The sequence below is a fragment of the Neolamprologus brichardi genome, chromosome 2 (assembly GCF_056152115.1).
Source record: "Neolamprologus brichardi isolate AB-2024 chromosome 2, ASM5615211v1, whole genome shotgun sequence".
Lineage (NCBI taxonomy): Eukaryota > Metazoa > Chordata > Actinopteri > Cichliformes > Cichlidae > Neolamprologus > Neolamprologus brichardi.
Window position 1 is genome coordinate 3,380,265 of NC_142105.1, and position 13,641 is coordinate 3,393,905.

General features: G+C 37.4%; 2 protein-coding genes and 1 long non-coding RNA gene across 8 annotated transcripts in view; 1 reads left to right on the forward strand and 2 right to left on the reverse strand.

Annotated features, from left to right (window-relative positions):
- Positions 1–1,119: 1,119 nt before the first annotated feature.
- On the reverse strand, positions 1,120–8,692 carry rnf212 (ring finger protein 212). Of its 4 annotated transcripts, none has more exons than XR_015719635.1 (14): positions 8,554–8,692; positions 8,089–8,217; positions 7,430–7,491; positions 7,223–7,297; positions 7,049–7,105; positions 6,826–6,884; positions 6,688–6,747; positions 6,059–6,123; positions 4,350–4,410; positions 3,278–3,320; positions 3,063–3,108; positions 2,339–2,408; positions 1,728–1,913; positions 1,408–1,481 (listed from the first exon to the last, which is right to left on the reverse strand). XR_015719635.1 is itself a non-coding variant. In XM_087846160.1 (13 exons), exons 2-13 carry the CDS (start codon positions 8,207–8,209, stop codon positions 1,352–1,354), a joined length of 849 nt encoding a protein of 282 aa, XP_087702286.1. In that variant the 5' UTR covers positions 8,210–8,217; positions 8,554–8,692; the 3' UTR covers positions 1,120–1,351. The 4 variants fall into 4 exon arrangements, 2 of the variants coding, with proteins under 2 accessions (XP_087702286.1, XP_087702289.1); XR_015719634.1 differs by having other exon boundaries at positions 1,728–1,928; XM_087846160.1 differs by lacking the exon at positions 1,728–1,913 and having other exon boundaries at positions 1,120–1,481.
- The window catches only part of LOC148106053 (uncharacterized), a 74,498-nt gene continuing 68,951 nt past the window's right edge, over positions 8,095–13,641 (forward strand). For all 3 annotated transcript variants that reach the window (XR_015719636.1, XR_015719640.1, XR_015719639.1), the window contains exons 1-3: positions 8,095–8,237; positions 11,259–11,340; positions 11,553–11,621. This is a non-coding gene — a long non-coding RNA (uncharacterized LOC148106053). The remainder of the gene's footprint in view (positions 8,238–11,258; positions 11,341–11,552; positions 11,622–13,641) is intronic.
- si:ch211-255i20.3 (transmembrane emp24 domain-containing protein 11) lies at positions 10,423–12,515 on the reverse strand. Its single transcript, XM_006804532.3, has 5 exons — positions 12,386–12,515; positions 11,524–11,615; positions 11,256–11,381; positions 10,985–11,131; positions 10,423–10,748 (listed from the first exon to the last, which is right to left on the reverse strand). The coding sequence occupies exons 1-5, from the start codon at positions 12,513–12,515 to the stop codon at positions 10,599–10,601; spliced, it is 645 nt and encodes a 214-aa protein (XP_006804595.1). The 3' UTR covers positions 10,423–10,598.

A 13,641-nucleotide genomic window follows, 5' to 3' on the forward strand; every position in this document is an offset into this window, starting at 1 on the left:
ACTTTTCTTCGCCTTCACTTGCATTTGCTTTGTAACAGATATGAGGTTTGTGTTTCCAATGTTAAATCCAGCGGGCAAAGAAAACGTCATGTCAGATTGTGCCTTTGCCTAAAAGCTTGTAAGACTTTGTGGGCTGAGGACAGGAACTAGAAAGAGAGAACATATTTCTCCTGTTTTGGCTTCCCTTCATTGGCTTCCTGTTAAATCCAGAATTGAATTCAAAATCCTGCTCCTCACATACAAGGTCTTAAATAATCAGGCCCCATCTTATCTTAATGACCTTGTAGTACCATATCACCCTATTAGAGCACTTCGCTCTCGCTCTGCAGGCCTACTTGTTGTTCCTAGAGTATTTAAAAGTAGAATGGGAGGCAGAGCCTTCAGTTTTCAGGCCCCTCTTCTGTGGAACCAGCTTCCAGTTTGGATTCAGGAGACAGACACTATCTCTACTTTCAAGATTAGGCTTCAAACTTTCCTTTTTGCTAAAGCATATAGTTAGGGCTGGACCAGGTGACCCTGAATCCTCCCTTAGTTATGCTGCAATAGACGTAGGCTGCTGGGGGATTCCCATGATGCATTGAGTTTTTCCTTTCCAGTCACCTTTCTCACTCACTTTGTGTTAACAGACCTCTCTGCATTGAATCATATCTGTTATTAATCTCTGTCTCTCTTCCACAGCATGTCTTTTATCCTGTCTTCCTTCTCTCACCCCAACCAATCACAGCAGATGGCCCCGCCCCTCCCTGAGCCTGGTTCTGCCGGAGGTTTCTTCCTGTTAAAATGGAGTTTTTCCTTCCCACTGTCGCCAAAGTGCTGCTCATAGCAGGTCATATGATTGTTGGGTTTTTCTCTGTATCTATGAAGCGCCTTGAGGCGACTTTTGTTGTGATTTGGCGCTATATAAATAAAATTGAATTGAATTGAATTGAATTGAGGCCTTTCTCCACTGGATTACTCAAAGTAATTGTCATGAATATTCTGACCTTTGACTGCAAACCAGTCATTAATATAAAAGTGTACCAGATTTCACCAGAACGCCAAAGTTTGGTGTGAGCTAAAACTCTGTCAAAATAGAAAACATTGAAACCATTTCAATCAGCAACAAGCCGCAGTGTTATCTTATCATCTGTTTATTGAATTTGTAGATTGAACACAATTTACCAAACTTAAATTTTAGGTTTGTAATCAATGTACATAAGAACAAATCTTGGTTTTAAGCTAAATACATTTAATCGTGTCTGTGAATTCACAGGTGTGTGAGTGAAACCAACATATAAACCGGGTGGTGACTCATTTTAGCTAGGCGTATTTCATCTAGAGACCTCATGACAGTTTTCGTGTGTGTGTTTTTTTAAGGAGGTGGGTAGACCAGTGAGGACATGGAGTGCCTGGAGGAGGACGGTGGTCTAAAGATTGGAGACTTCCATCCAGAACTCTGGCCGAATGACACGTCTGGGGTAAAAGGTCCTCCTTGAAAACGGCTGGGAGACGATAAGAGAGGCAAACTGTTAATCTACTGTAACAACAACGAGGCATAATTGGATACACTACATGTCATTAAATGTAACCTTCTCTCATTGATGCAGTTTTCTTGTTGTGTTTTATGTGGGGCAGAATCAACACAAATTTCACAGTAGTGAGATTTCTACATGTCATGTTCTCTGCGTTTTGAGTTCAAGTTTCTTCTGGATGACCCATGTTTGAGTTGGTTTCAGCTGTATACTCACCTGTTACCGCTCCCCTCGTTATCTGCTGTGTCTATATATATTGTCTCTGTCTCTGTTTATTCATTATCCCTCATAGCTGTGTGTAGCTCTCCGCAGTACCTCAGAGTAGTACTCTGAGTTTGACAGTGACGCTGTATCTCCTAGCAATCCTTAGAGTTGTTCATTCGCTGTCTTATCTGTTTGTTCCTGTGTATTTTTAGACTATGACAATTAAATGCTCATTTTGAGTTTACTCCTGCCGTTTTGTGTGTTCTGACATTGTGTCCACAAATAAATAGCTCACACAGTCATGACACTGCATGTTTTTCTTGAAACAAATGAACTGTTCTACAAAATGAAAAGCACACAAATGATCAGCACCTGCAATAAACTTAGAAAAACCTGAGACGTTTTGAAGTGTTTTTTAAACTAATACACAAAAAACAAAACTAATCAGTGAAAAAAACATCAGAAAGGATCACAGGATATAAAATCTACACAGAACAGTGGCACCAGCCACACCGGAGATTCGAACCACTAGCCTGCTTGCTGTGAGATAACAATGCTAATCACTACATCACCATGCTGCCTATGATATTGTTTTGATGTATTTAATGAATTAAACCTGTTACCTCACTGTGGCTGAGCATGCGGCGTGACTGGCTGACATGTTTGGGTTGGACGATCTGTGAGGCATGGTGCCTGCACATTACACAAGATAAAACCAGGGTTAATCCTTAACACAAGTCAGATAAAAATGGCTCACAATGATTAAAAAAATTCCTGGGTCATTATAGGCTTATGTGTCTCTTGTTCCACCTCACGAGCATGTTTCATTTGGAAAACCATCAGAGATGGCAAGATAAACAGGTGAGTCATCTTCCAGAGTAATTTGCATCAAAATTGCACAGATGTTGCTACCAACAAACCAGGCAAAACACCTAAAGCTTGTACACACGCCTCTGCAGCAGTTAGGTCTATAATTAATGACACAGCTCATCCTTATCTTGCAGTAACCATCAATCAAATCTTCTGTAAAAAGTATTTTTAACAGCATAATCAATCCACTGATGGTTACAAAATGATCCTCTTGTATATTAGCGTATATCCTGAATTAAACTGCTATGTAGGTATAGTAGATATCTACAATGTCTAAAGTGATAAAGGAAGAGCAACTAAAGGACTGTCATCTTATTTATCTCTATTGATTTATTTACTATAGGTGGTCAAATCATCAGTTTCTAAGTGTACAATGACAGCATTTCCAGCAAATGGAAATATCTGACACAGATGACACCTCTTCCATTAGTTAAAACCAAAACAGTAGCTGCATAACAGGCAGTAGAAAGCACATACCAGTCCATCCATCTTGTGAAGCTCTGATAAATGAGCCAGAGTTAGGCTGAAAGACAGATTCACAGAGAAACAGCACAAATCACAATGTTTTATTTGCTTAATACTTTCCATCATAATAAACCAAAGCCTCAAAGTCAATGTCAGGATGCTGTGTAATCTCGACAGAATCTCATTCATAACAATGATAGACAGCGAGCGAAGTAACTGGGACTTACTTTCCAGAGCAGACTCCTTTGATCCACCTCCATGTTTTCAGCGCTGCCAGACAGGAAGGCACACTTCATTAGTTCTGTTGGCTTCAGTGTTTTTAACAGTGCACCGATAACTGAATGCTTTTGATTTTTCTTTAATAGGACAACATTTACAAGTTACATTAGTATTTATTTTTTCAATAGTAAAACACTGACACATCCTTAGTGAACAGTGGACGTTGCAGAAATTTTGCAAAAATTCATGTACAAATGAATACAAGAAAACATGGTATAATGTAGTGAAATAAATCTGACCTTCTATGTTCTATATGTATTTTAAACAGTTTTATATAATTTATTAAATCCTTTATTAATTCTACACTAAACTGTAGAAGAAAAACTGTAAATGAACTTCAAAAATTATATTATTCACCTTTTATTTTTACCAAAATCATGACTCTTGTGTGTAGTTTACTGTACTTGTGATAGAAAACATAGATTATTTGAGTTGGGGGATTTTCAAAATATAAATCATTCACTCAAGCAAGATCAAAATAATTTGAGACCAAATTTATATTATTATGGCACCACTTCACCCGCGTTGCCACCCAGCAAAGCAGAAAGACATCTATCAGTGACTAAAGTGCCAGCGGCTGAATTGACCCTGCAGGAAATGACATTTATATCCACTCTCCATCTTTTAAAGCCAGTGTCTCAGTGGATAAAATAACAATAATACTATTAAATTCTGACACTCAATCAGTCCTGTGTCAGTACTGTGTAGGAAACCCAGTACGCTTTCCTGATTAAACCCAAGCAAAGATCAGCTTATTCAGGTGTGCGGATAGCCGCAGGGCAGGGCAAAGCTCACGGCAACGAAAGCTAACATAAGACATCAGTAGTGAAGCCAGGATATAACTTGTTTGTGCTGTGAACTACCTCCTACTTTCTCTCTCTCTGAAGCCTGAGGTATAGTAAGAGAATAATATAAGCAAAAGAAGAAAAATTAGCAGCATGAGATAGAATGAAGAGAGTATTAATCAAGGTCAGCGCTATTAAGGAAAATTGTGAAATAGTAGACAGAGACTATACTCACACGTTAGTAGCTGAAGAGTGTCGTGAGAGGGACACAGAGGAGTTATATGGTATCTGTAAGACTTAGACGAAAAAGAAGGAGCAAAATTTAAAGTAACTTAAAACATGCTGTATGCTATTAGTGACAGACATTATTTAGTTATTCATAAAATGAACCACTTAGATGGTTGTTTTACAGTCTAAAAGTAACAAGGTTACAAAAGCTTCTGGTCTTTGTGCATGGTTTTTTTGCAACAAGCACTCATAGATTTAAATAAATATAATCTTTTATTATAATTAATTATAATAAAAGATGTTTTATCTGCTTCATTGACTCTAGCATTAACAAAGTGTATAAAATAAACAAACCATGTGTTGTATAATAACTAAAAAAGTCACTTTGTTAGGTACACCATGCTCTTGATGATTGGACCCTCTTTTGCCTTCAGAACTGTCTTAATTCTTCATAACACACATTCAACAGGGTGCTGGAAACATTCCTAAGAGATTTTGATTCATAATGAAATGACAACATCACACAGTTGTTGTAGATTTGTTATCTGCAGATCCGTGAAACTCTCTTATTCCATTACATTCAAGAGGCGCACTGCTGGATTGAGATCTGGTGATTGTGGAGCCAATTTACAGTCAACTCATGTTAAAGAAATCAGTTTGAGTTTTGTGCTGGACATCAATAATATCAACAATACTCAGGCAGACTGTGGTGTTTAAACAATTGGCATTAAGCCACCACCCTGAACTCACTCATGCACTGACAACACAGTTCCACTCCCAATCCAAAGACTTCCCTCTAGACACAGACTACACAACTATCATCACCTCTGTGCAATACTTAATTTACAAGCTATAACCCACACTGTAAATATATAACACTATTTTTCCCCCAATTTGTATATTTGCAGAGTTCTTACTTGTGGATACTGTTCATATGTACATAGTGCTACAGAACTGTGTACCTCACCCCACTTTCTTTTCCCACGTGTCTGCACTGAATAGAAGACACTTTATATCTCACTGTACATGTGTATAGTGACAATAAAAGGCATTGTATTCTGTTCAAATTGTCCCAAGAAATCCCCCCCGGACCATCACACCACCGCCAGCCTGAACTGTTGACACGTGGAAGGGTAGATCCCTGCTTATTTATGAGAAATTTTGACCCCTACCACTAGTATTGTCCAGTTTTGGTGAGCCCATGGGAGCTGTAAACTCACCCTCCTATTCTTAACTGACAGGAGTGGAGTGTGGTGTTTAAGGTCAAATGTGTTATCCATTCAGAGATGTTCTTTTGCTGCCTTCCTATCAGCTCACAGCAGTCTGGCATTATCCTCTGACCTCAGATATCAGCAATAGAGAACTCCCACTCACTTTACCCATCTGACACCAACAACCACGCCACGTTCAAAGTCATTTAAATCAATTTTCTTCCACCTTCTGATGCTCAATTTGAACATCAGGTTGTCCCGTCCATGTGTACATGGCTAAATGCACTGAATTGCTGCTACATGACTAGCTGACTAGATATTAATGTTAACAAGCAGTTGAACAGGTATATCTGTGAAGTGGACAGTGAGTGCACATATACAATTCTTGCATAGGACAGAATTAGTAATAAAAATTGTTAATGGTACACAGTATGTCTGCGTAGTTTGTCAGGCGCCATCAAAAAACAGATCATTACAGTTGCCAATACAATGAGAGATAGTTTACCTGGTTTATGTCCATGTGGGGTTTGGGAACTATGGCTCATATGGTGCCCAGATGAAGCTTTGGTACTGAGTAACAGGAGTAATAAATAATGTTAATCACTTACACAAAGCGCACCTGCTGGACTGAAACCTACACTAAGATAGCAGATGATGGCGTTTCTGCATGAAATCAGAGTGGATTAAGACATAAGAGATGAATGTAACTGTGGTACTTTTATAGATTATTCTACACAGACTTATAAGTCTGTATTTTTATTGCTGAATTCATTTCAACATGCCCATGGAAACACTAAAGCATCACTATAGTTGAACCATAGATGTGCCAGGAGTGACACCTAGTGAACGGTGCGGTAGAACAACCAGTTGGTTGTAAAAGTCTTTAATCACAGGCTTTTAACTGCCTCCACTAATCATTATTTACAATTTTTTTAAATTTTATTTACCTTAACATCATTATTATTGATGCAAAACCCTAAAAAAATGGTATTCAAATCTACAGCACAGGGAATTTAGCCAGACATTTGTTAATCAAAATAAAACATAAAATAAGAATTAGGGGAGCAATAACTGGCTTTACTAGGCAGAAACTGACAATTACACATTGGGTTAACTATCTATTCAGTGTTGTACCTCTGAAGCTTTAGTGCATTTTCCAGCTTAGCAATGTAGGCACTCTGTTCATTCAGCTTCCTGTTAATTGGAAAATAAATAAGAAACCTTTCCATCTTTTCACAAACTGCAGCTTATTTCAAATCTAATTTAACTTACTTTGTCATCTGCTGCATTTCTTGCTTCATCCTCACTACTGCCTCCTCTAGCTTTTCATTCTGCAAGTGATTAATTGATAAGTTTGGTACACTAGGTGGCATAAGCATCTGTTTCAGTTACTGTTGTCTACAGAGCTAGACAGCCAGTGTGGTAGATGAGTTAAATGCTGCAGACTGATAGAAAAATACAATTTTAAGGCAAAGAAATAATAAAAAAATATCACCCTTTGCTCGTAGTGAGTGAAGAGCCTCTTTTGATGTTTTTCCTGGTACTTTATAACCTGGGAAAACGATAACCTTGGATATATTTAAATGCTATACAGCACAATTGTTTACAGGTCACTGGTGATATACAATCGGATTATAGGTGTTTATATGAAGCGAGAAAATGACTGAACTTGGCTGATTTCCATTAAGTGCTTGGCTGCCACCACCTTGATGTTTGAGAAAAGGGCCTTCACACCAGGGCTGCTCTGAAACAAGCACATTTAACATAACTCTAACGACAGCAGAATATTCAACTTTTAATAGTCTGATTATTAATGTGGCTATCCCACCCCAACACCCACAGTTACCTGGGGATTTCATGAGAAAAGAGTGCTTACTTTGTCAGACAGTGGTGACAGTTGGCATTTAGCGTTGCAGATTAAACAGCTGCCTGGTTGGCCTGAAAGAAAGATTATATTTAAACCAAAATTACAAAGTCAAGAATATAATGGTGGATCGCAAGGATCGGAAGACATGGAAGGACTGAAAATTGACATCAAGGGTTTCTGTGAAACAAAATCAGTTAAATGGGTTTATCTAACCATGGGAGACAGAAAAAGTCAAAGAAAGTCTGATTAAGGTGAGACCAATCATGAACAACTCCAGGGCTAATGAATAGTGATTAAAGGACCTCCAGGAGTACCATCCATTGGTGAATGGTGTAATTTCACTCTCAATTTTTGAATAAAACATATAATCATAGACAATCACTTTTTTTATAATATAACAATCTCTAACACTGATATTTAATCTATCTTAAACAGATCTAGATCCCTAGGGAGATCCTTTCCTTTAGAGACAACTTAACATGCGACACTCAGTGCAAAAAATAAATAATCAGCTCTGCAATATCACTTAGAGCCCAACAGATGTCCCTGTCTAATCATACTTTCATTTGCTGGGGAGTAGGAAGGCTGTAGACTTGGTGCTTAAATATATGCAGGTATTCCAAACAGTGATTGTTTTGACTGTGTTTGCAACAAAACTGTTTATGTACCTCTCTGATAACCTCTCTGATGACAATCACTACAGATGACATGGCCACAGCTTGTGACCGCCAGTTTGCGGTCAGCACTTTGAGGAAGAAAGCAGGAATTGCAGCAAACCCAGGAAGCCATTTCAAAACCTGCAGGAAAACAAGATCAGGTGAGGAGTTAATGAGCTAATTTAGCTAACGTTCTTTGCTAAATTACGTTTATGAATTAGCATATTTAGCTAAACGGTCTCCTAACTCTTATTTACACATGTGTATTAAAATAGTTGCTGCATATCTTCTATATATAGTTCGTTTTTACAGCCATATTTCATTAAGGTTTATTAGATAACTATATTTATTACTTTGAAAACCTTGTGACTGCTAGTGAAGCTAAATGCTAATTTAGCTTATATTAGCTCTGTCCTACTCCTAGAGTCATTAATGGTTAATATATGTCCTCACTGCTTATAATAAAGGTAACTTCACCTTTTCGCTGATGGTCAATTGTTGTTGAAGCTGTTTGTCCAACTTCTAACTTAAATTGCTGAAAACCTGTAAATACCTATTTAAGATTATGCCTGTTGGACATTTGAACACCAGGTAAGTTATGAGTGAAATGCATCATAATCACATGATGATTCTTATGCTATTAGCTTATATTTTCTAAAACCATAGTACGTAATTATAACACATTCAACCTTTGTAAACATTGTGTATATTTTCCTAATTGCTGGCTACGGTTTTCACCTTATTTAGGGCAAAGTTGCAGTAATATAAATTATTATATTGAGTTAATGTCACACAAATCAAAGATTACAATGACCTAATGCCTCAAACAATATTTTATTCAACAAAAAATATTGCAAAAAAAAACAAAACAAAAAAAAACAATTTTGCAAGCACTATTCCAAGTTTTTATGCAATTTTTTCACATTTTAATTAGCAAAGGATACAGTTGTGCTCTGAAGTTTACATTCATTCATCGTGGTCATGAATGTCATGGTAACTTTGGACTTTTAATCCTTTCTTTGAACTGTTCTTTTTCCAGAGTGAAAAGCATACATCTTTAAATACTTTCAAGCTCTATGCACCCAAATCTTGGTTTTATTTATTTATTTAGGATTTTCTGTAATCCACGGCATCAAGAGAAAACACGCAGGCTCAAATATATGTCCACATTCATTTAAGTGCTTTAATAAACGGTGCTAAATGTTTTATGCTGTATTTTAACTTGACAAGACCAAAGCCAGTTAACTTTTGTGATCATGATTAACTACAACTGCTAGTTTCTCTTTTTAGCATAAAAAAGATTTGATTGACACCACTGATTAGATTGACCAATGAGAAAGTCTAAGGAACTCAGATTTAAACATGAGAATTGTAGATTTACGCAAGTTGGGAAGATCTTTGGAAATGATTTCTAAACAACTGGAGTTTCCAAGATCATCAGTTCAAACAATTGTACACATGTTATTTGGATGTTTCACCACTTTTTCACTCTGAAAGAAGACGCAAACTGTCATGAAAGAAAATTGGTTAGGATGTTGAGGAACAACCGGGGGAATGAGGATCAAGCCTGCCACGAACTGGAAACTGCTGGAAGACTAGTGTCATTGTCAACAGTGAAGCGAGTTTTATATCGCCATGCATTGAGAGAATGTCAACCAAGAAAGAAGCCCTGACTCTAACTAAGAACACTACCAGCTAACAAGCACGAGGTGGTAGCCTCATGTTCTGGGTCTGTTTTGCTGTCAGTGGTACTGGTACATTGCAAGTGGGTGAAATAATGAAGAAGAAGGCCTACCTCCAAATTCTTCAACTTTACCTCAAATCAGCAACTAGATGGTTGAATGCAATTGGGTGTTAGAACAGGAGAGTGATCCCAAACACATCAAAACTGGTTTTGGAATTGATAAAGCAGGCTAATATTAGGTCTCTGGAGTGGCCTTCCCAAAGCCCTGACCTCAACGTTATTGAAAATTTGTGAACTATGCCTAAAAGCTGAATCTTTGCCAAGAAAGCAATCGATCTACAAGACGTCTACCAATTTAGCCAAGTAGAGTGGTGAAATAGCCAGCCAAAATTATACCTTCATGGCTACAAAAAGTGGCGGATGCAATTTGAGAAGGTTTCTTGCTAATCAAATATGATTGGGGGTATATGTATATATTTGATCCAACATGTATAATTGTGACCCTGAATGGATTAAAGAAAATCCAAAATAGATTGAAACTTGAGCACCCAATTTTTGATTATAATCGTTAAAAATGTGTGCTCCACAGTCATTCCACAGTTCACAGAAATCACTAAAACCCCAGATCACCACAACTCCATGCCCATGGCGAATGTATGTACTTCATACCACAACTGTATATACAATAGTCTTAAGCACCATACTCTAGAGCATTGCACCAGCTGTTTGGTAAAAACTGGCCTTTTTATTAAGCATTGCAGCCCTACAGCACTCAAACTTCACTGGTACGGGTGTGTGAAATAAAAGTAAAAACAATGAGGCTGGTCAAAGTTGTTCATCAGACCAGTTTCTTCTCGATGAAGAAGTCTTTGAGTCTTTTCATCTGCCAGAAACCAACCACCAGCAGAATGGAGGTCTGCACTGCAGCCCACCACAACACTTTGCTGTTGGTGTTCTCAGTGATCTGACGAAATACCTCCTCCTTCTCCTGAATGACAACAGGCAACAAAATAAAAAGAAAGAGAGAAGAATAGAATTGATAACCTGTTATATGATGTAATTTTACCATTTTACAATGAATATATTCTCCTTCATTGGTAGCATTGGAAAAAAGTACTTCAAGATTCTTGACGTAAAATGAAGCTTATATCTGATATACTGGTCTCCTTACTGTATTTCAGGTTTAAACAACTGTTAAGACAGTGCAGTAAAATATTTATTTACTCTTTGGAACTCCTGCTGCCTGGTAATGTGAATCATCTGCTCCGTCAGGTGTCTAAGACTGTTCTCCAGGGCCTCCATGCTGTCCTTGGTCCTATCAGTATTGTGACCAACTGTGAACTCTCCCATTTGTACATCCAAATGTAGCTTCTGTGTAGCAAAATCGATAAACAGAAGTTAATGTTAACTATTAGTCAGTGTTTAAACGGGGAGTCCATTTATGTATTTTGCTTTGTTTTGAATAACGTTTGTTCTGTGTGTCCACATTTCTCACCAGACGTTCACGGGCAAAGACAGAAAAACTTGTCAAGTTTGTTTTAAAGCAGAGAAGATGCTGAGCAGAAGTGTGAGCTGTGAAGGTGAATTTACCAAATTTCCCATATCGCTTGGACAAAACAATCTGAAAAGTAGGAAAGTTACTATTATTATTAGGCTGTAATAAGCACTTGTTTTTGTTTATTTGTTTCTTTTTCATTTCGAAAGATACATATTTTTAGTGTAACATCACGTGAAGACATTCAAGTATCGTTTGAGTCCAGTACCTCACTGTTTGAATCTTTTACTGTCACAGTGAGGCCAAGTTGAGGTAATTTTGATAACGCCTTCACATCCCAAGGCTCCAAAAGAAAAAAGCCTAAAGGTAAGAGACACACACATGAGTGCAGACATATACACAAACAAAATTACACACACAGTAACTGCAAAGACCCATAGCAAACTTGCAAGATTCGTGACATATGCTTATGATAAGATTGATCATTTCCAGTTTGTTTATTCTGTGGTTATGAAAACTCACCGTAATCATTAAAAAGTCTTAAATAGTCTGCGATTAACATCAAGGAAAAAAGATCTGAGAAATGTTAAGTAATGTAAAGTATCGCAAAACACACATCCAGCTCAGTAAATATGGAAAACTGCAGAGAGAATCACTGAACTGCCGTGTGGTAAATAAGAACCAAATACAGTTTGTTTTAGCGACTCTCAGGTAGCTGTGTACCCAGGTGTTATTACTTGGTTATACATCCTTAAATACACTGCTTTTTTATGAGGTTCTTTCGTGAGGAGATCTTAAAAAGCACTCATTTTGATTTCCAACTCCATGAACCTTGCAGTTGGTGGAATGCTCTTTATATTTCTTTCTTTATTGTATCCATTTAACTACTGGATACATTGAAAGTGTTTCATTTAAAACAAGGCTTGAATAGCTTTTTATGGTTTTTGCACTTGCTCAAATTAGAAACGTAATATTGTGCATGTAAAGCTACTGTGTGATTCAAAAATCACATGGTTTTTAACATTTGTAAATAATTACATTCACCCTCAATCACTGATTCCACTTTTATTGCTATGATTGGGTATCATAAATGATACTCAGGAGGACTTTTCCCCATCTAAAACACTCACCGGTCACTAGTGTGTCTTCAGGAATCTCCTCAATGATGCATTTCTCCTCCTGCACTCCAAGATGAAAAAACATGGCAGCAGCCAGCATCAGGTAACACTGAAGGAGAAAGCCAGTGCCTTGCAAACCCATTTTATGTTAACAGCAAACTATTCGATTACACTTAACAGTGACCTAATGCTTTGCCTGCAGTTCCAGTAGAGCCTTTATGTAGATCTGCAAATTCTAGCTCAAGTTTGAGGTTTTTTCCATCTAATGATGTCCATATGTGAGAGTGTGAGAAACTCACAGGTGCTACTTTGTGTGACAAGTTATTCTGGTAATTTTGTAACTGGTTAACCTGGCGACCAATAGAAAAGCTGCAATGGCAAGCATGCACCTGATATAGGGTATCTAGCAGTTTCTTCGTTTCACTGCAGATTATATTTATATTCTGACACTAACACGAGGTAGGAATAAGCATCATGAACTTTTGGTCACATATAACAATTTGTAGTGTCACTTATAAAAAATGTTGTGTGTTTATCAAGGATGTACTTTACAGTTACCTCAGTAAAATTCAAGAAGGTGCTTTCCAGTTTTTTTCTGTACTTTAGAGTACCAAAGGACAATTATATGCAAAATATTAGCACATTGTAATATAGTAAGTTGATTGTTTGACAGTGTCCCATTATGTAGTGTAGGAAATGTAATCCAGCCCATTGCGTAAAATGCCATATGTTTACCTTAGATGAGGTCACATGCAGAGAAAACTCCCACACACACTGAATGAACCCATCTCATATTTAGCATCTGCAAAAGTTGTCATTTCTAAAGTAAGCAAAGAATCAGATTTCCTTCTCATCCCACACTCTGGTAACTTTACAGGAAGCTTGAATAGTAAATCAGTACTTTTATCATACCAATAAAATAACCACAGGTTTTATACTGTGTCTGTTAAAATTTCAATTTCACAAACAAAGCAGGGATATTTCTCATGACATTGCACCAAACTGGATGTTTACGTTACTCTTACTTCTAACACATAGTTAGTGAACCTACAATAGAAATCTTTAGCTCAGTAATTTTCCTCTCCCTCGTCATTCCGAACGGAAGGACATCCCTCATGTCCCAGATGTTTAGTTCTTATTGCTATTCAGTCTGCCGTCTGTAGTTTCAGTGCTGGCTTGGTGGGAATATCTGTTTTACATATTTACGCTAATATCGTTTACTTAAAATTATGTCGTCTTCATCGTGCCCTGAAAGAAAAGGTAATTTT